Source organism: Sphaerodactylus townsendi, linkage group LG01 (genome assembly GCF_021028975.2).
Source record: "Sphaerodactylus townsendi isolate TG3544 linkage group LG01, MPM_Stown_v2.3, whole genome shotgun sequence".
In the NCBI taxonomy this organism is placed as follows: domain Eukaryota; kingdom Metazoa; phylum Chordata; class Lepidosauria; order Squamata; family Sphaerodactylidae; genus Sphaerodactylus; species Sphaerodactylus townsendi.
Genome location: NC_059425.1, coordinates 15,688,894 through 15,711,603, shown reverse-complemented (window position 1 = coordinate 15,711,603; position 22,710 = coordinate 15,688,894). Strand labels below are relative to the sequence as shown.

General features: G+C 45.8%; 1 protein-coding gene across 1 annotated transcript; it reads left to right on the top strand.

The window, feature by feature from the left end:
• Positions 1-887: 887 nt before the first annotated feature.
• On the top strand, positions 888-22,162 carry LOC125436754 (vomeronasal type-2 receptor 26-like). The gene is made up of 8 exons (XM_048504021.1): positions 888-1,099; positions 3,063-3,354; positions 5,989-6,196; positions 8,098-8,231; positions 10,563-10,790; positions 17,844-17,967; positions 20,081-20,083; positions 20,982-22,162. Exons 1-8 carry the CDS (start codon positions 888-890, stop codon positions 21,875-21,877), a joined length of 2,097 nt encoding a protein of 698 aa, XP_048359978.1. The 3' UTR covers positions 21,878-22,162.
• Positions 22,163-22,710: the final 548 nt, after the last annotated feature.

The window sequence follows — 22,710 nt, the reverse complement described above, 5'->3', positions numbered from 1 at the left end:
GAAACCTATGACAGAATATATAGATAAAAAAAAGAACAAAATTGAACTGATGGTGAGTAGTTTTGAAGGATAATGGACTTTTGAAAGTAAGAACTAACAGAGAAAAGTTTGATGTTTCTCAATTTAAATGCAATGTTTACAAAGGTATAACTCTGTTCATGCTACCAAAGTTCAAGAAGTATATTACAACTAATGCTGTACAATGTTGGAAGTTCCTACAACAAATGTACTAATCTATAGTTGTAATCTCTGCAACTCCTTTTTTTATTGTCAAAGTGTTTCGAGGAACAAATAAAACATGAACCCAGAAATGTCCTTTTGGAACTGTGCATCTTATTCTGAATTGTACATTTTGTGCCTCGTTCAATGTTTTTAAAAGGTTGATGTGCAGTTTAAGCAATCTCTGAGCCCGTGCAGAGTCCCACTGAGGAAGCTCTCCTGCTAGGAAGCCTGATCTAAGAAAGGATTGTGGTCACGCCTCTCTCCACTGACCTTTCCTTCTTGATCTGGTTGCTGTTTATTGGCTATTCGGTGTTACTTACTGCCCTGGTTCTCTTTCCACTCTAGTTGCTTTCTTTTAATTTGCCTTCTTTTAATTTTCCTATGTCCTTTTCATCCACAAATTGTTCTTTCCCCTATAGGTCCCCTCTCTTTGCACTGCAGACGCTTTAAATATTTTAAATATTCTGAATCTGGACTGGTTAGAATGACAGGGTCATTTCACACTAGAATATTTTACATGTAAAAAAATAGCTGAAGATGAATGCTTATGGTGTGCTTCTGAAATTATATATATATTTGCTTGACAAAATCAACATGTTTCCTTTAGGTAGCATGATGTCAGAACTAAGGAACCAGGGAAATCTACGCCCAGACAAAAACTGACGATGCTATTTGGCTGGATCCTATTTGCGCTGCTGTTTCTCGAGGCTGACGGAGTGCCAAAATGGTCCATTTGTACCCTCAGGGGGAACCGCTATGAAGGCTACTACAAGGAAGGAGACAGGATCATTGGGGGCTTCATTCCCTTGACCAAACCTCCCAACCTCGAACACCGCAACTTCAGAAACCCTCCAAACCTTAGAAGGATAAATCAGACGTGGGTGCCTCTCTTTTCTCACTGAAGGGCAGGGTCTGAACAGTCAGGTCACCAACATTTATCACTGGTCCTGAGCCTTTAAGCAGCCTTCGGAGGCCAGGCTAACCTGATCTCATCAGAACTCAGAAGCTAGGCAAGGTCTTGTCGAAGGCTTTCATGGCCGGAATCAACTGACCATCTCTCTTGACAGACCCCATCTTGAGGTAATCCAAGGCAAGAAAGCTACAGAAGTGGGTTGGCAGGGCTTTCCTCTGCATAACAGTAGTCTTTCTTAGTGGTCTCCCAACCAAGTACTAACTGCAGCCGACCTTGCTTGGGTATTGTGGGTTTTCCGGGCTATGTGGCTGTGGTCTGGTAGTTTTTGCTCCAAATGTTTTGCCTGCATAAGAACATAAGAACATAAGAACTAGCCTGCTGGATCAGACCAGAGTCCATCTAGTCCAGCACTCTGCTACTCGCAGTGGCCCACCTGGTGCCTTTGGGAGCTCATGTGCAGGATGTGAAAGCAATGGCCTTCTGCGGCTGCTGCTCCTGAGCACCTGGTCTGCTAAGGCATTTGCAATCTCAGATGAAGGAGGATCAAGATTGGTAGCCATAAATCGACTTCTCCTCCATAAATCTGTCCAAGCCCCTTTTAAAGCTATCCAGGTTAGTGGCCATCACCACCTCCTGTGGCAGTATATTCCAAACACCAATCACACGTTGTGTGAAGAAGTGTTTCCTTTTATTAGTCCGAATTCTTCCCCCCAGCATTTTCAATGAATGCCCCCTGGTTTTAGTATTGTGAGAAAGAGAGAAAAATTTCTCTCTGTCAACATTTTCTACCCCATGCATAATTTTATAGATTTCAATCATATCCCCCCTCAGACGCCGCCTCTCCAAACTAAAGAGTCCCAAACACTGCAGCCTCTCCTCATAAGGAAGGTGCTCCAATCCTTCAATCATCCTCGTTGCCCTTCTCTGCACTTTTTCTATCTCTTCGATATCCTTTTTGAGATGTGGCGACCAGAACTGAACACAGTACTCCAAGTGCGGTCGCACCACGGCTTTATATAAGGGCATGACAATCCTTGCAGTTTTATTATCAACTCCTTTCCCAATTATCCCCAGCATAGAGTTTGCCTTTTTCACGGCTGCCATGCATTGAGTTGACATTCCCATGGAACTATCAACTAAGATGCCCAAATCCCTTTCCTGGGCTGTGACAGATAGCACTGACCCTTGTAGCGTGTATGTGAAGTTTGGATTTTTTCCCCTATGTACATCACTTTGCATTTTGCTACATTGAACTACATTTGCCATTTCTTAGCCCAATCACCTAATTTATTAAGGTCCGCTTGGAGCTCTTCGCAATCCTTTGTGGTTCTCACCACCCTACATAATTTAGTATCATCTGCAAACTTGGCCACCACACTATCCACCCCTACTTCCAGGTCATTTATGAATAAGTTAAAGAGCACTGGTCCCAAAACGGATCCTTGGGGGACACCACTCCCTACATCTCTCCATTGTGAGAACTTCCCATTTATTCCCACCCTTTGTTTCCTGTTTCTCAACCAGTTTTTAATCCATAGGAGGACTTCCCCTCTTATTCCTTGATTGCTGAGTTTTCTCAACAGTCTCTGGTGAGGAACTTTGTCAAAAGCCTCTGTCTGGCATCTTCAGAGCTATGTCATGGTGAGAAGTGTTTCTCGCCATTATGTGCTACAATGGAAAAACATATTACAGTGACATACCTCTGAAGATGCCAACCATAGATGCATATGAAACATTAGGAACAAAACCTACTAGACCATGGCCGCACAGCCCATAAAACCCACAATACATCCCTGAACATCTCTTGCCTTGAAAACCGTACGGGGTTGCCATGAGTTGGCTGAGACACGAGGTGCTTCCCTCCGCTGTTTCGCAAAGTGCTGATCTTTTGTTATTACTGATTCATCACTTTTTCTTCTCCTGCCAGATTGGACTGCGAAACCTATCCTCACCTCCTGGTCTTTGTCCATGCCGTGGAGGAAATTAATCGAAGCTCACACCTCTTACCCAACACATCTTTGGGGTTCCACATCTACGACGCTGTCTTCAGTGACGATATGGCGCAAGGGGGCATTTGTGAGCTTCTTTCAGGAGCGAGGAAAGCGGTGCCCAATTACCACTGTGGAGGAGGTCACAAGCTCATAGCCGTCATCGAAGGACCAACAGCCACCCTCTCGTTGGGGATCGCGACAATGCTAGGGCCCTACCAGCATCCACAGGTAAGAGATGTTTCTCCTTCCATGAGTTTTGGGCTGCTTCCACACGGTGATGATTAGGCAATACCCTAGAAATTCAATAAAATTTGGATTCGTATTTATTCGGGGATAAAATTATCTGTACGCCCAAATGAAAGAAATAACATATTCGGATATACCCAAAAAATTCGGGTCCATCTGATTGTTTTGTATTTTGGGGCTTTTTGCGATTTGGCCTAGAGGGGATGCATTTGTAAAGCTAGCGGCACCAAAATTTCAGGGTATCATCTGGAGACTGTCCTGATGATACCACCTGAGTTTGGTGAGGTTTGGTTCAGGGGGGCTAAAGTTGTGGATTGACAAAGGGTGTGCCCCATCCCCCATTGTTTCCAATGGGAGCTGAAAGGAGATAGGGACTACCCCTTTGAGGGTCCATAAACACACCCCTGACAGGCACCCCGAGAAATTGCCCAAGATTCTTTGCTCTGCACTGCATTGGCTCCATTGTAGCCAGTGAGGAATTTCTGAGTGTGTAAGCAGGCTGTACATTTTTGGAGACAGAGGCACCAGACTTCCAGGGTGGCTCCAGGAGGCCCTCCTGAAAATAGCATCCAGTCTTGGTGAACTTTGCTTCTGGAGGTGGTGGGATGGGGTGGGTTAAGAGAGTTCTGAGAGAACTCAGCCAGCAGGGTCCATGTGCAGGAGCAGGGAAACAAAATAAGCCTTTTGGGGGCCCATAAAATTGAACCCACAAAACAATCCGCTAGCTTTAAAAATGCGTCCCCTGCAGACTGAAACATGAAAAAACACCAAAAATATCCCCAAAAAAGGCCAAATACCTTGCATTCAGATTCATTCATATTCGGGCAGAACATATATGCTGATTATGGCCCGAATATGCCTGAATTTGCCCATATTCGGGTTGAATCTGGTATTTGTTGCACCCGAATCTCCAAGCCTAGGGATGATTCTCCACAGAGCTCTGGAGTGCTGGTGAAAAGTGTTGTCAAGCAGCAGCAAACTTATGGCAGGCTCTCATGGGATTTTCAAGACCAGAGATGACCAGAGGCCTCTGCGTAGCAACCCTGGATTTGTTGGGTGGTCTCCCATGTAAGTACTAACCAGGGTTGATCATACTCAGCCTCTGAAATTTGATGATATCAGGCTTTGCAAGCAATGGAGTTGCACCATAAAAATACAAATATAAATAAGGAGTTGATAATAAAACTGCAAAGATTGTCATGCCCTTATATAAAGCCGTGGTGCGACCACACTTGGAGTCCTGTGTTCAGTTCTTGTCGCCACATCTCAAAAAGGATATCGAAGAGATAGAAAAAGTGCAGAGAAGGGCAACGAGGATGATTGAGGGACTGGAGCACCTTCCTTATGAGGAGAGGCTGCAGCGTTTGGGACTCTTTAGTTTGGAGAGGAGACGTCTGAGGTGGGATATGATTGAAGTCTATAAAACTATGCATGGGGTAGAAAATGTCGACAGAGAGAAATTTTTCTCTCTTTCTCACAATACTAGAACCAGGGGGCATACATTGAAATTGCTGGGGGGAAGAATTAGGACTAATAACAGGAAACACTTCTTCACGCAACGTGTGATTGGTGTTTGGAGTATGCTGCCACAGGAGGTGGTGAGGGCCTCTAACCTGGATAGCTTTAAAAGGGGCTTGGACAGATTTATGGAGGAAAAGTCGATCTATGGCTACCAATCTTGATCCTCCTTCATCTGAGATTGCAAATGCCTTAGCAGACCAGGAAGAGAAGTCGATCTATGGCTGGGGGGAAGAATTAGGACTAATAAAAGGAAACATTTTTTCACGCAACGTGTGATTGGTGTTTGGAATATGCTGCCACAGGAGGTGATGATGGCCACTAGCCTAGATAGCTGTAAAGGGGGCTTGGATAGATTTATAGAGGAGAAGTTGATCTTTGGCTACCAATCTTGATCCTCCTTGATCTGACATTGCAAATGCCTTAGCAGACCAGGTACTCGGGAGCAGCAGCCGCAGAAGGCCATTGCTTTCACATCCTGCATGTGAGCTCCCAAAGGCACCTGGTGGGCCACTGCGAGTAGCAGAGTGCTGGACTAGATGGACTCTGGTCTGATCCAGCAGGTTTGCTCTTATGTTCTTATTAACCACAGCCAACCCTGCTTAGCTTCTGAGATCTGACAAGATCAGACTACCCTGGGCCAGTCAGGTCAAGGCCCAACTCTTGCAGGTACAGGTACACCCGCTGTGCAAGCACTGGGTCATGTTACAACACTGACTAAGCAGACTTACAAGGTGGTTTGCCATTCGATTCTCCAATCATCCACACTTCACTCCCAGCAAGTTAAGTACTCATTTTACTGACCTCGGAAGGTTGGAAGGCTGAACCAGTGGCTACCTCAAACTGACTTCTGTCAGGATCAAACTTTGGTTGTTAGCAGAACTCTGACTGCACTACTGCAGCTGTCCACTGCGCATCGTGGGGCAATGGACCACCTGCACACAGGCTTCCCCTGCCTTTTCTGGGCCTCAGCCTCCTGCTAAAAGGAAAAGAGCAAATTCTACCCCTCCCCGCATCCAAATGCTTGCGGGACAGTGGTTTTACATACCCAAATGCTTGCACGACAAAGCTGAAATCTTGCTTTCTCCTCCCCTGTAGCTCAGCTATGGACTCCTGAATCCAGCCCTACGTTCTAAAGTGCTGTTTCCTGCGTTGTTTGGGATGGTTCCCCATGAAAGCTTCCTCCTCTCTGGGATAGCCCGACTGATCCAGCATTTCAACTGGCGCTGGGTGGGGCTAATAGCTTCAGATGATGACCGAGGGGAGAGGGCAGTGGAGACCCTTGCCAGGGAAATCGCCAAGGGAGGTGGCTGCATTGCATTCACTTGGATGTTTAAGCAATCAGAAGCCAAAACCTTACCTACCGGGATCCTCCATGGGTCTTTGCTCTTGGTCAGACACAAGCAATGGATTCCAGGATTCCAGGATTCCCTCCAAGGGATTAAACCTTGGCATTACCCAGGTGACTTCTTTAAAATTTTACTTTTTGAGAAAGTGTGGAGATGAATCTAAGTAACAAATAGTTGAAAGACGTTTGGGCCTCAGACATACATGAGTCATATATATATATGAGAGAAACTGGACATCTTTCTAATGAAATGGGCTGGGGCTCCCACAAGCTGTTGCCACAATAAATTCCTCAGCCTTGAATACATCTGAAACTGGACATCTTTCTAATAAAATTCTAATAAATTCCTCAGCCTTGAATACCCTACAAGCCAGTGTGGTGTAGTGGTTACGAGCGGTGGACTCTGAACTGGAGAATCAGGTTTGATTCCTCATTTCTTCACGCAAACGATGGACTCTTATCTTTTGGACTGGATTCAGGGGTCCAAAACTTGAGAAACTGCGCCCGGGAGCACATGCGCGCCCTGTGCCCCTACCACGACCCTGCCCGCCCCAGCCCTGCCCTAGAACGTCCCCTCCTTGGCCCGGCCATGCCTCCACCGCTGCTCCGCCTGGGTGTCGCACCCCCCCGCCCTGCCCCATTGACGCAATGCCACTGACTGGATTTGTTTCCCGGCTCCTCCACATAAAGCTTGCTGGGTGAACCTGGCCAGTCACAGTTCTCACAGAACTCTCTCAGTCCCACCTACCAGGTGTCTGTTGTGGGGAGAGGAGGGGAAAGGCGTTTGTAAGCCACCTTGAGTCTCCTTACAAGAGAGAAAGGCAGGGAATGAATTCACACTTTTTTTCTTACAAGCTTCAAGTTAGAAAGATTATTTCCTGGAGCAGCAGCGGCGTAGGAGGTTAAGAGCTCGTGTATCTAATCTGGAGGAACCGGGTTTGATTCCCCCTACTCTGCCGCCTGAGCTGTGAAGGCTTATCTGGGGAATTGAGATTAGCCTGTGCACTCCCACACACGCTTGCTGGGTGACCTTGGGCTAGTCACAGCTTCTCGGAGCTCTCTTAGCCCCACCTACCTCACAGGGTGTTGGTTGTGAGGGGGGAAGGGCAAGGAGATTGTAAGCCCCTTTGAGTCTTCTGCAGGAGAGAAAGAGGGGATATAAATCCAAACTCCTCCTCTTCTTCTTCTTCCTCATAATGGGACGGGCTCCAAAGGATCCACAGATGGGAAGGAACGGGGGTTGCTGACTATGGCTGGGAAATTCTTGGAGGTCCGTGGGGGGAGGTGCAGCCAGTGGAGACGAGGGTTTGGGGAGCAGGGGGACCTCAGGGGGTCTCCTGGGAGGTGAATGTATGCATACAAGATGCAGTCTAAAGGTTCCATGTGATACACACACATCTCTCCAGGTGGGGATGAGTCCCTGTAGCTAGCATCTAACTTGCGCTGTATCCCTTGGAAAGAAAGAGAGCACTCAAGACCTGAGGCATTTTTGCAGTGTTTATTTTCTTTGCAGTTGTGCACCTAGATCACAGCTGACAGCAACTGGGCACCTAACGGACAGCATTTCCGCTAACCCACAGCAGATCCCCAGAGAAAGAGGTCTTACACCACCAAATGGACATGTTTTTATGTGGTGAAGCCCTGCCCTGGCCCCGGGGTTGGGGCCCACCGCTGTCCCTCCTTCCCTTTCCCGGGCGTTGGTCTGCCCGTCCTGATCCCCGGTGTCCTGGGGGCGGCTACCACTAAGTAACTTCTTTGCCCACAGCTTGCTCAGGCTTGGGGCTATCTAAGTTGCACCTAGGAGGTTATTTTTTTACCCTCTGTTTATTTTCTCCCATATACATGCACCCCCTCCCCAGGTGACAGGCACATAAAGAACTTCTGGGATTATATCCATGGGTGCACTTGGATGGATCAGCCCTGGCAGCCGCAGTGTAAAAGCGAAGAGGCCCCAAATGGAGACAGGGAAGCCTTCTCTCAGGGCTGCTGCCAGGTACCGGCTATTTTTAACCCTCTGTTTATTTTATCCCCTATCCATGCACCCACTCCCCAGGTGACAGGCACATAAAGGACTTCTGGAGTTCAATCCATGCACTTGGATAGATCAGTCCACGCTGCCGCAGTGTACAGGCAAAGAGAATCTTACCAGCTACGAATATCTCTCTCCAACATGGGGTTACAGCATATACAACGCAGTATACACCGTGGCTCACGCTCTACATGCCGCAGTCTCACATCATCCTCTGGGCAACGTAGGGGGCTCCCAATCATGGCAGGTATTGGTAATGAATCTTTGTCTCACTATTACACAGGAAACATAGCCAGGGCCTTGATATATCTCTCATGGCTTGCTTGTGTGTGTGTGTGTGTGTGTGTGTGTGTGTGTGTGTGTGTGTGTGTGTGTGTGTGTGTGTGTGTGGTGTGTGTGTGTGTGTGTGTGTGTGTGTGTGTGTGTGTGTGTGTGTGTGTGTGTGTGTGTGTGTGTGTGTGTGTGTGTGTGTGGTGTGTGTGTGTGGTGTGTGTGTGTGTGTGTGTGTGTGTGTGTGTGTGTGTGTGTGTGTGTGTGTGTGTGTGTGTAAAGGGTCACCAACTTGCAGCCAACTGATGGCAATCCCAGAAGGGGCTTTCAAGGCAAGTGGTTTGCTATTGCCTTCCTCTGCAGTGCCTTCCTTTGTAGTCCCTTCCAAGTCCCTGCTTAGCTTCTGACATATAACACCCCAGCAAGGGGCTTTCAAGGCAAGTGAGAAGCAGAGGTGGTTTGCCATGGCCTTCCTCCGCAGAGCCTTCCTTGGTGGACTCCCTTCCAACTCCTGACCCTACTTACCTTCCAGGCAGAGGTGGGATCCAGCAGGTTCTCACAGGTTCCCGAGAGTAGGTTACTAATTATTTGTGTGTGCCGAGAGGGGGTTACTAATTGGTGATTTTGCCACGTGATTTTTGCCTTAGTTACACCCCTCCTCTCAGCAGTAGCGCACAGAACTTGAAGCAGTCTAGCAGGAGGTGCACCAGCGTGCGTGGCAGCCTGGGCCTGCGTGCATTCGTTTCCTGCCCAAGGACTGGCGCAGCGGCTGCGTCCTTGCCACAGCCCCGCCCAGGAATGCCCCACCCCCAGAATTCCCGGCCACGCCCACATCGTGCCCCGCCAAGCCCCATTGGCACTACGCCACAGTTTGAATCCCACCACCATGGGAACCTGTTACTAAAATTTTTGGATACCACCGCTGCTTCCAGAATATAACAACACCAATAAGGAGCTTTTAAGATAAGTGACAACCAGAGATGGTTCGCCATTTCCTTTCTCTGCAGCTCCTTAAGAAGATAAGAACATAAGAATAAGCCTGCTGGATCAGACCAGAATCCATCTAGTCTAGCACTCTGCTTCTCGCAGTGGCCCACCAGATACTTTTGGGAGCTCACATGCAGGATGTGAAAGCAATGGCCTTCAGCTGCTGCTGCTGCTCCCGAGCACCTGGTCTGCTAAGGCATTTGCAATCCCAGATCAAGGAGGATCAAGATTGGTAGCCAAAGATCAACTTCTCCTCCATAAATCTATCCAAGCCCCCTTTACAGCTATCTAGGCTAGTGGCCATCATCACCTCCTGTGGCAGCATATTCCAAACACCAATCACACGTTGCGTGAAAAAATGTTTCCTTTTATTAGTCCTAATTCTTCCCCCCAGCATTTTTCTTAATTTTAATTCTTCCCCCCAGCACCTTCTTTGGTGGTCTCCCTTCCAGGGACCAAGCTAAACTTTCGAGATCTAATGAGTTCCACCATGTCGCCTTCTCTCCCTCATGCGTTTGTATTGGTATACAATGAACACTCCCAACCCTGAGGACCAGATGCAGCATTTCCAGGTTTCATAGCTTTTGGATGGTAGAGAACCACTTTTGAAATATCTACATTCTTTGCAAATATATAAGCAGAATGTCAATAGAGGTATAGAGGTACACCTGCACTAAAGCAGCAATTCCACATCCAAACCCCAGAAAGAGAACCTGCACCCCAGATTGCTTTAAAGTAGACCTCTGCAAGCCAGTGTCGTATGGAGGTTAAGAACAGTGGATTCCACTATGGTGAACAAGGTGTGTTTTCCCCACTCCTTTACATGAAGCCTTCTGGGTGACCTTGGGCCAGTCACAGTTCTCTCAGAAGTCTCTCAGCCACACCAATCTCACAAGGTGTTCACCTGAAGAAAATGGGCCACACCTGGAAGTTGGGAACTCTTGTTGTAGGCCACTTTAAGTCTCCATGGGGGCGGGGGAGGAGTGAAACATAGATATACAATTAATTAATTAATTAATTAATTCATGTGTATTTCAGCTCCTCCCTTTCTTGACAAACGTGAACTTCACGAACCCAGCTGGAGAGAAGTTGTTCTTCGATAAAAACGGGGACTTGGTGGCAGGATATGACATTCTGAACTTGATCATTTCGTCTGATGAAATCGTGCCTCTTGTCTCTGTTGGATCTTTTCACTCTCAAGCTTCTTTGGCATATGAGCTCATTGTTAACAAGAGCGCAGTCCAGTGGAACAAAAAGTTCAAACAGGTGACACGCCAATTGCTTCCCCCAACCTCAGAGCAATCTAGTAGTTCTGTTCGGCATGGTGTAGTGATTAAGAGTGGCAGACACTAATCTGGAGAACCAAGTTTGTTTCCCTGCTCCTCCATGTGAAGCCTGCTCTGTGATCTTGGGCCAATCACAGTTCTCTCAGAACTCTCTCAGTCCCAACTACCTCACAAGGTGTCTGTTGTGAGGGGAGGAAGAGAAGGAATCTGTAAAGTGCTTTGAGACTCCTTAAAGGTTGGAAAAAGCAGGGTATAAAAATCAAACTGTTCTTCTACACTTCAGGTGGTGATAGAGTGCCGTCAAGTCTCAGCTGATTTATGGCAACCCCTCAAGGAGTTTTCATAGCAAGAAACGGTCAGAGGTGGTTTGCCATTGTCTCCTCTGCTTAGCAACCATGGACTTCCTTGATGGTCTCCCTGCCAAGTCCTCACCAGAGTCCACCTGCATTTCTTTTACTTCTAGCTAAGGTTGCCAATACTGGGTTGAGAAATACCTGGAGATTTTGGGAGTGGGGCCTGAGGAAAGGGTAGTTTGATGAGGGGAGGGACATCAATGGGAAATAATGCCATACAGCCCATCTGTCAAAGCAGCCATTTTCTTCAGGTGAGCAGATCCCTGCTGTGTAGGAATCAGGTATGATCCCAGAAGGTAGACAAGGAAGAAGTTCTGGCAGCCATTGATAAACTAAATGCTACCAAATCCCCTGGCCCACATTGCATTCACCCAAGAGTTCTTAAAGAGCTCAAGCATGAAATTGCTGATCTTCTCAATTTAATATGCAACTTATCCCTGAAATCAGCCTCCATCCCTGAAGATGGCCAATGTCACACCAATCTTTAAGAAAGGATCTAGAGGGGACCCAGGAAATTACAGGCCACTCAGTTTGACATCTGTTCCTGGTAGATTAGTAGAAACTATCATTAAAGATAAAATTATAAAACATGTAGAAAAGCAAGACCTGCTGAGGAAGAATCAGCATGGCTTTTACAGAGGCAAGTCCTGCCTTACAAACTTACTAGAGTTCTTTGAGGCGGTAAACAGGCATGTGGATAAGGGGGAACCAGTGGACATTGTATACTTGGATTTCCAAAAGGCTTTTGACAAAGCTCCTCACCAGAGACTATGAGAAAACTCAGCAATGAAGGAATAAGAGGGGAAGTCCTCCTACGGATTAAATACTGGGTGAGAAACAGGAAGCAAAGGGTAGGTGTAAATGGGAAGTTCTCACAATGGAGAGATGTAAGGAGTGGTGTCCCCCAAGGATCCGTTTTGGGACCAGTGCTTTTTAACCTACTCATAAATGACCTGGAAGTAGGGGTGGGTAGCGTGGTGGCTAAGTTTGCAGATGATACCAAATTATGTAGGGTGGTGAGGATTGCGAAGAGCTCCAAGCGGACCTTGATAAATTAGGTGAATGGGCTAAGAAATGGCAAATGCAGTTCAGTGTAGCAAAATGTAAAGTGATGCACATAGGGGCAAAAAATCCAAACTTCACATACACACTACGGGGGTCAGTGCTATCAGTCACAGACCAGGGAAGGGATTTGGGCGTCTTAGTTGATAGTTCCATGGGAATGTCAACTCAATGCATGGCAGCTGTGAAAAAGGCAAACTCTATGCTGGGGATAATTAGAAAAGGAAATGATAATAAAACTGCAAAGATTGTCATGCCCTCATATAAACCAGTGTTGCGACTGCAATTGGAGTACTGTGTTCAGTTCTGGTCGCCACATCTCAAAAAGAATATGGAAAACGAAGAGTGTGCACTGGGCGCAGTATAGCCCAGCTACGCCCGCAACAAACGGACCAACCATCAAAGAGACAGAAGCATAGTGCACAAGAAAATCCTGTCATCATGGCCTCTTATTACAACTCAGAGCCCGAAAAAAGAGGATACTTGAAGCTAATGTACGCAAGAATTGCATCAGGATGGTTAAAAACTGGTGGGAACATTGTCCAAAAAAGGTCTTGAAAATTAGAACATAAGTAGGAATATATTATCGTCCCCCAGACCAAAGTGCACAAGAGGATTCTGAGATGGAAAAAGAAATTAGAGAGGCCAACAAAAGCAAAAATGTCGTGGTAATGGGCGATTTTAACTATCCCCACATAAACTGGAAAAATGCATGTTCAGGTCATAGTAAGGAGAGAACATTCCTGGATATGCTAAATGACTGTGGCTTAGAGCAGATGGTTGTGGAACCAACCAGGGGAGAGGTGATCCTAGATCTAATTCTATGTGGGACCCAGGACCTGGTCTGGGGAGAGTCAGTGTTGTTGAGCCTATAGGGAACAGCGACCACAATGCTGTCAGATTCAGTATCTCTGCATGCTTGAACAAGTGACAACTACTAATGTAGTTACATTAAGCCTTCAGAAAGGAAATTTCTCAAAGATGAGGGGATAGTCATGGGAAGCTGAAAGGGAAAATCAAGAGAGTCAAAATGTCCAAGGTGCTTGGAGGTTATTTAAAAACACAGTCTTAAAAGCTCAGCTGGAATGTGTTCCTTAAGGTTAGGAAGAGCAGCGTGATCCAAAGAAAGCCACCATGGTTAACAAGGGAGGTTGAGGAATTCATTAGGAAAAAAAAAAAGATGTCTTTTAGAAAATGGAAGTCCAACTTAACTGATGAAGAATACCAGAGAGAACACAAATGGTGGCAAAGAGAGAAGCAGAAGTTAGCTGTAAGGGAGGCAAAAAAGGATTATGAGGCATGTTTCTGAACATCAAAACCAGCAACAAACAGTTCTTCAAGTACATCCAAAAGCAGGAAGCCAGCTAGGGAAGCGGTGAGCCCGTTAGATGATGAAGGAACAAAAGGTGTGCTAAAAGATGACAGGAGATTGCAGAGAGCTGAATGAATTCTTTGCATCTGTGTCTTCACCCAAGAGGAGGTGAGGAAAATTCCTGCACCTGAACCAAGCTTCTTAGGAGGTGAATCCGAGGAACTAGCGAAGATAGTGGTAGACAAGGGAAGAAAATTCTGGCAGCCATTGATAAACTAAATGCTACCAAATCCCTGGCCCCAGGTGCATTCATCCAAAGAGTTCTTAAAGAGCTCAAGCATGAAATTGCTGATGTTCTCACATTAATATGCAACTTATCCTGAAATCAGGCTCCATCCTGAAGACTGGAAGATGGCCAATGTCACACCAATCTTTAAGAAAGGGTCTAGGGGGGACCCAGGAAATTACAGGCCAGTCAGTTTGACATCTGTTCTAGTAAATTATTAGAATCTATAATTAAACATAAAATTATTAAACATGTAGAAAAGCAAGACCTGCTGAGGAAGAGTCAGCATGGCTTTTGTAGAGAACAAGTCTGTCTTCAAAGCTACTAGAGTTCTTTGAGGGGTGTAAACAGACATGTGGATAAGGGAACCAGTGGACATTGTCTACTTGGATTTCCAAAGGCTTTTGACAAAGTTCCTCACCAGAGACTGTTGAAAACTGAGCAATGAAGGAATAAGAGGGGAAGTCCTCCTATGGATTAAAACTTGGTTGAGAACAGGAAACAAAGGGTGGGTATAAATGGGAAGTTCTCACAATGGAGAGATGTAGGGAGTGGTGTCCCCAAGGATCGTTTTGGGACCAGTGCTCTTTGCTTATTCATAAATGACCTGGAAGTAGGGTGGGTAGTGTGGTGGCTAAGTTTGCAGATGATACCAGAATTATGTAGGGTGGTAGAACCACAAAGATTGCGAAGAGCTCCAAACGGACCTTGATAAATTAGGGGAGCGGGAGAAGAAATGGCAAATGCAGTTCAGTGTAGCGAAGTGTAAAGTGATGCACATAGGGGCAAAAATCCAAACTTCACATACACGCTACAGGGGTCAGTGCTATCAGTCACAGACCAGGAAAGGGATTTAGATAACAGTTGATAGTTCCATGGGAATGTCAACTCAATGCATGGCAGCTGTGAAAAAGGCAAACTCTATGCTGGGGATAATTAGGAAAGGAGTTGATAATAAAACTGCAAGGATTGTCATGCCCTTATATAAAAGCAGTAGTGCGACACTTGGAGTACTGTGTTCAGTTCTGGTGCATACACATCTCAAAAAGGATATCGAAGAGAGATAGAAAAAGTGCAGAGAAGAGACAGGGATGATTGAAGGATTGGAGCACCTTCCTTATGAGGAGGCTGCAGCGTTTGGGACTCTTTAGTTTGGAGAGGAGACGTCTGAGGGATATGATTGAAACCTATAAAATTATGCATGGGGTAGAAAATGTTGACAGAGAGAAATTTTTCTCTCTTTCTCCTAATACTAGAACCAGGGGCATACATTGAAAATGCTGGGGGAAGAATTTAGGACTAATAAAAGGAAACACTTCTTCCGCACTTAGCGTGTGATTGGTGTTTGGAATATGCTGCCACAGGAGGTGGTGATGGCCACTAACCTGGATAGCTTTAAAAGGGCTTGGACAGATTTATGGAGGAGAAGTCAATCTATGGCTGCAATCTTGATCCTCCTTGATCTCAGATTGCAAAATGCCTTAGCGAGACCAGGTGCTCAGGAGCAGGAGCAGCAGCAGAGAGCCATTGCTTTCACCTCCTGTGTGTGAGCTCCCAAAGGCACCTGGTGGGCCACTCGCAGTAGCAGAATGCTGGACTAGATGGACTCTGGTCTGATCCAGCAGGCTAGTTCTTATGTTCTTATGTTCTTAAGAACATAAGAACATAGGAAGCTCAGCCAACTGGATCGAGGCCAAAGTGTTATCTGTCTCTATACCATGGTAGCCAGAATCCACATGTAGATAATGTTGCAATGGCCTTCTGTGGCTGTTGCTCCGAGCACCTGGTCTGTTAAGGAATTTGCAATCTCAGATCAAACAGGATCAAGATTGGTAGCCATAAATCGACTTCTCCTCCATAAATCTGTCCAAGCCCCTTTTCAAGCTATCCAGGTTATTGGCCATCACCACCTCCTGTGGCAGCATATTCCAAACACCAATCACACGTTGCGTGAAGAAGTGTTTCCTTTTATTAGTCTAGTTCTTCCCCAGCATTTTCAATGAATGCCCTAGTTCTAATGTGTGAAAGAGAGAAGAAATTTCTCTCATCCTTCTCATCCCATGCATGGCTATAGACTTCAATCATATCCCCTCAGAGCCTCCTCTCAAACTAAAGAGTCCCAAACGCTTGCAGCCTCCTCATAGGGAAGGTGCTCCAGTCCCCTCAATCATCCTTGTTGCCCTTCTCTGCACTTTCCTCAACTATCCTTTTTGAGATGCGGCGACCAGAACTGGACACAGTGCTGATCTTTTCACTGCTTTTATATAAGAGGCATGACAATCTTTGCAGTTTTATTATCAACTCCTTCCTAATGATCCCCAGCATGAGAGTTTGCCTTTTCTGGCTGCCATGCATTGAGTTGACATTCCCATGGAACTATCGGCTAAGATGCCTAAATCCCTTTCCTGGTCTGTGACTGATAGCACAACCCCTGTTTATGCAGTGAAGTTTGGATTTTGCCCCTGTGTGCATCACTTACATTTTGCTACATTGAACTGCATTTGCCATTTCTGAAGCCCACTCACCTAATTTATCAAGGTCCGCTTGAGCTGCAAGAATCCTTTGTGGTTCTCACCACCTACATAATTGGTATCATCTGCAAACTTGGCCACCACGCTACCCACCCCTTACTTCCAGGTCATTATGAATAGGGTAAAAGAGCACTGGTCCCAAACGGATCCTTGGGGACACCACCTTGCATAACATCTCCATTGTGAGAGAACTTCCCATTTACACGACCCGCTCTTTGTTTCCTGTTTCTCAACCAGTTTTAATCCATAGGAGGACTTCCCCTCTTATTCCCTTCATTGCTGAGTTTTCTCAACAGTCTCTGGTGAGGAACTTTTGTCGAAGCCTTTTTGAAATCCAAGTAGATACCGTCCACCGGTTCACCCTGTCCACATGCCTGTTTACGCCCTCAAAAGAACTCTAGTAAGTTTGTAAGACAGGATTTGCTCTGCAAAAGCCATGCTGACTCTTTCTCAGCAGGTCTTGCTTTTCTACATGTTTAATAATTTTATCTTTAATGATAGATTCTACTAATTTACCAGGAACAGATGTCAAACTGACTGGCCTGTAATTTCCCGGTCCCCCCCTAGATCCTTTCTTAAAGATTGGTGTGACATTGGCCATCTTCCAGTCTTCAGGGATGGAGCCTGATTTCAGGGATAAGTTGCATATTAAAGTGAGAAGATCGGCAATTTCATGCTTGACTCTTTAAGAACTCTTTGGTGAATGCAATCTGGGCCAGGGATTTCGAAGGTGGTAACATTTAGTTTATCAATGGCTGCCAGAACTTCTTCCTTGTCTACCACTATCTTCGCTAGTTCCTCGGATTCGCCTCCTAAGAAGCTTGGTTCAGGTGCAGGAATTCCTGCACCTCTTGGGTGAAGACAGATGCAAAGAATTCATTCAGCTTCTCTGCAATCTCCCTGCCATCTTTTAGCACACCCTTTGTTCCTTTGTCATCTAACGGGCCTACCGCTTCCCTTGCTGGCTTCCTGAAGGTCAACATCTTGTGGGACTTTTGAAACCAAATGGACAAAAGGTTGATGCATAACACATTGGACATCACAGTGTTCGAGGACAAGAAAATGACCATCATCAACATAGCAATACTTGGTGACAGCAGGGTTGATGAAAAAGAACAGGAGAACATCACTAAGTACCATGATTTGAAAGTCAAGATTCAGTAACCATGGCGCAAACCAGATGAGGTCATTCCAGTGGTGATCGGCACCCTGGGCGCCATTCCGAAAACACTAGAGCTGCACTTGAAACATCTTCAAAATGACAAAATCAACATCAGTCAGATATAGAAGGCAGCCCTGCTGGGATCCACAGGAGTACCACACCGAAACATTACCATTTCCTAGGCCTCTGGGTGGGGCTCAAGTTGTAATGAAATGCAAACAACAATCAGATAAAGAAGTGCCAGCTGTGATATTAAACAACAACAATAACAATAATAACAATGTGAGCCATCTGAGAGGTTTTAACCATCCTCATCTTCATCCCCAGCTTCCCTCTTCAGTGTGCAGCAAAAACTGCCTTCCTGGATATCGAAAGAAAGTCCACAGAGGGAAGCCAGACTGCTGCTTTGACTGTGTGCCCTGCATGGCTGGAGAGGTTTCCAACCAAAGTGGTAAGTCCATACACAGAGTGCATTTCTGATGTTGCCCCTCCCATATTTCTGTGTCATGTCTGTCTCTTTCTTTGTTTTGTAGGCTGCCCCCAGGAATAAAATTCCAAAAACTCTTTTATTTTATTCTTTTCTTTGTAGTAGTGTGTACGTGAGGTAAGGCAAACGGATGGCATTTGTGGAATTAAGGGAAATCATGTGGGAGTTCCAATATTTCATTGATCCAAAAATTAGATTTTATTTATAACTGGTAGGTAACTTCAAGGTGCCAAACAAGTTGTTTTCAAAAACTGAGGCCCCAACTGCTTTAAATAACTTCTAGTCAATGTGAAGTCATTCTGACCCTTTTCACTCTTACGATGAACTTTTGTCACCCTTTGTCACATTCATGTATTTTCTGTCCTTTCTTGACAGACTCCAATTCTTTCTCAGATAGCGTTCTGACACTTTAACTCTAACAATCTCTATATTTGTTACAGATTAATACATCTCAGATCTATCTTCAATTTCTCCCTCTTTTGTTGTAAAAACTACAGCCGAGATTCCTTTTTCACACAGCTTCACCCCTTCACTCAGAGATCGATTTCTCTCTCTTTCTCTCTCTCAGACCTCTCTGACTAAAAGCTCTCTGTATCCACCCCCTTTTATATTCTTACTCACTTTTTCCTCCAGAAAGCTTTTCTCCAGCCTTCTCCAAAACAACCTGCTCTGCCGAGGCTTTTTATTTCATGAGCAAAGTGAAATGTAAACAAAAACTTCCAGTTGGCAGTGGTCATAAAGTCCAAAAGCTTTTTATTCAAAGAGGTTAAAACAAGAAAAAGCAAGATGGAGAACAGGGACCTTAAGATTATTCAATAATTCTCAGCAAATCAAACCTTTCGGTATACCGAGGAAAAGATCAGGGCTCTTTGCCCTAAGGAGTTGCCAAAATACCAAGCAAAGCTTAAATTAAATTTTCCTCCCCTTCCTGTTTTAACTTACGAAATCTGACCTTCATTAGCACAGAACTAGGTGCTTTCATTCTAAGCAGATAGTGGTCGATTTCCCACTCACCATTAGATGTGCGCTCCTGGCGGCAAATATCCCGGGGTCCTGCAGCACTCCCCACTACACCAGCGGTGACAATGCAGTCACCTCGATTCTGCCGCTCCTCCCACCCCTCGGCGCGCGGTATTCTGGAACCTCATTGGAGGTACACCCTTTTTGGAAACCACGCACCGAACGCGTATCTACCTTCTTTTTTGAAGTGGGGAATCAACCAGTCTTTGTTTCTTACAGGCAGTATTTCGACTGGTGATGCTATTTGGAGCTATTATGCAACCCTTGCATACAACCAGTGGTGGGATTCAAGTAATTTAACAACCGGTTCCGGTGATGGGATTCCAATAATTTAATGACTGGTTGTTTACAAGCACCATTTTAACAACCGGTTCTGCCGAAGTGGTGCGAACCGGCTGAATCTCACCACTGCATACAACTCCTCGCAAAACCCAGTTACAGCTCACCTGCCTTTTTATGATCACTCTCTCTCTCTCCTATTCAGCACTCAGTTTAAAGCCACACAAACCTATAATCATTTCAGTCCAACCTTAAAACCGTTACAGTATTTCATTCAATCATAGACTTGGAAGGGGCTTACCCAACTATTTTAATCTCTACTGTTGACTTCTGTTGGTACTGAGCTCAGGCCTGGTGGCACCCATCTCGCCCAACAAGGCCAGCCAGAGTTTCCTCCTGCTGCTGCAGGCTGGCATGACCTACCCAGGGTGCTGATAGGGGCCTACGCTGGACATCTGCCACAGTTCCTGCTGCTTGGCAGGAAGCAGGACCCAGTGGCATATCTAAGGGGAGAAAGGGGGGGTCTCGAGCCGCAGGCACCATTTCTGCGGGGGAGCATTTTGCAGCATGGCCCTGCCCCCCCCCTCAACTGTGCCCCAGTCTGAAAAGAGAGAAATTGGTTAGAAAACGTGCAGGGGGTTCAATTTCCTGGGTCCAGTCTTTTAAACACCAGTTGATTTTGATTCCTTGACCAGTGACTTCTCTAAAAGAACAAAATAATCCACAGTGAATGTGAGTGGGGTTTCTTTCTTTCTGTTGGAGGGGCATTTCCTCTCAGCAGGTGCAACCTTGGCCCCTGTAGTTTACATTTATGGACAAACACACCCACCACCCCATACAAATCTTCCTAAAATATCCTGAGGAAAACCATTCCCTTTCTTCTCAGGGGGAAGAAGAATTCATTCCTTTAATTTATAGCATGCCTTTCTCCCCATAAGAAACCCAAAGCAGATGATAGTCATTCTCTTCTTTATTTTAAGCTCACGACAACCCTGTCAGGTTGGTTGGGCTGAGAGTGTATGCCTAGCCTAAGGCTCACCCAGCAAGTTTCCATGGCAGCGTGGGGATTCAAATGGGAGCTTCCCATTCTGACTGCTATGCTACACTGGGCATCTTAGATGCACATGTAACCCCCATGCTCAGAATGGGTTGACCCAGAAAGGGGTGGAGACTCAAAGCTGCAGAGCTCATGTAGTTTGGAGGAGACAAGGCTACCAGACTCGGACCTTGATTTGTATAAGCCCTTAACACCTTGTTAAGGTAACTGCAATGTTGTTGGGAACTAGTGGGAAGGTAGTTGTTTATTTTTGCTATGCTGTAATTGTTGGAGTTTATTGTTTCAAGGTTTCTTTTTGTGGTTGTAATGGGCGAGAGTTCTCCTGGAAACCTTCATCATGTTGAATTCTGTTCACCAAGCCCTTGGAGTCTTCAGGAGCCAACCCACTTGCAGGAAGAATTGGACTTGGCAATATCAGAAGACTGTAACTAGAAACCTAAACAGGACCTTGAAGTGTGACGTTAAATGTTGATGTTTGATGTTATATGTTAAGAAAGTAAACCATTTTTTTATTTGTTGTTGCAAACTCATTCCCAGTTCTGCCCCACAGAACCCACAGATAGAGGTTATACACACACAAAATGGTCAAACCAGATACTAACACCGCAATTCACCTTTTCAGACACGGAAGGTTGTTTGCAGTGTCCGGAAGACCAGCATGCAAATGAGGACCAGGACCAATGCCTCCCAAAAGACTTTACATTCCTGGCCTATGGTGACCCACTGGGGCTAACCTTGGCATCTCTGGCAATCTCCTTCTCCTTCCTCACCGCTTGCGTTCTGGTGACATTTGTCCAGTACCGCAACAGCCCCATCGTCAGAGCCAACAACCGACATCTCAGCTACGTTCTCCTCATCTCGCTCCTCGTCTGTTTTCTCTCCTCCTTGATGTTCATTGGCCGCCCTACAAAAGGGACTTGCCTGCTACGGCAGACTGTCTTTAGGGTTGCTTTTGCTGTGGCCATCTCTTCCGTCTTGGCTAAAACCATAACGGTGGTCTTGGCCTTCAAGGGCCCCGAGATGGGCCACAGACTGAGGACCTGCTTACAAAATGGGATATCCTATTTTATTGTCCTTCTCGGGGCCCTCGTTCAAGTCCTCCTTTGCTCTGTCTGGCTGGGAACATCTCCTCCTTTCCCTCAGAATAACACCCAAGCAGAAGTCAGGCAGATCGTGGTCCAGTGCAATGAAGGATCCGTAGGTATCTTCTTTGGCACACTGGGCTACCTGGGTTTTTTGGCTGCCATTAGCTTCATAGTTGCCTTCATGGCCAGGAGGTTGCCGGACTCATTCAATGAAGCCAAACACATCTCTTTCAGTATGGTCATTTTTTGTTGCGTCTGGATCTCCTTCGTCCCCGCATACCTCAGCTCTCAAGGGAAGACTGCCGTTGCTATAGAGATCTTCTCCATTTTGGCTTCCAGTGCTGGGATTCTGGCCTGTATCTTTACTCCAAAACTCTTCATTATTTTGGTGAGGCCAGACAGGAACAGCAAGGAATTTCTGAGGAGGAAATGAAATCCCTTCTATCTAATCCAAGGGCCCTTTTTATTTCAGGTTGAACAGTCAGCCCCCATGTAATATCTGTGTGGTAAATATCTGGTGAAACAGCCTCTATATTGTAGAATGATTTAAATGGCACAGGAGCAGAAAGAACATTAATTCGTCGAATGTAGAACTGCCGTATTGCCTGACCTTCCCATTGAAATCAAGGGGGCCTTAAACAGCTTCACTTCTGCTGGATTATGACCATCCGAGCAAAAATAATGACACCTTATTTCAGCACATTTGTATCTTTCGAAATTACCTGTGCTTTGCATCGTTTCAGGAATGATTAAATTTTCCTTCTGAGTGTCTGAAAGAAATTGCAGCATTTTTACACTTTTTGTGCATGTTATACTTTGAGACAAACTAAGTCCAACAGTTTTCTAGTTCTCATCGGAGCCATGGAATATTGCTCTAAATAAAATGGGGCATCGGCACAAATGGGTGATAACAATCTATGTATATAAAAAGCTAACAGTTCGTTTGTTCCTCGCTGTCTATCTCCGAAAGTACTTGACCAATTGCTTTGAAATTTTCACACAACATCGCATTCGCGTGCGGCCAGGTTTTCATACTGTTTCCACACCTCCTGTTGTGTACATGTCACAACTGTGCCAGTTATTGTGTATATGCCACACCTGTGACAGTTGGAACCACAGTTCTGATCCACAACACTGCCATCTGCTGGACATCAAAGCAACACCCTCTGATACAAGGGAAACAACCATGCCTTCTTTGAAACCCCCTGCCATCTGGAGTGAAAGGGATGGTGTCCACCATCTGGACATGGCCCACCCACCCTAGCG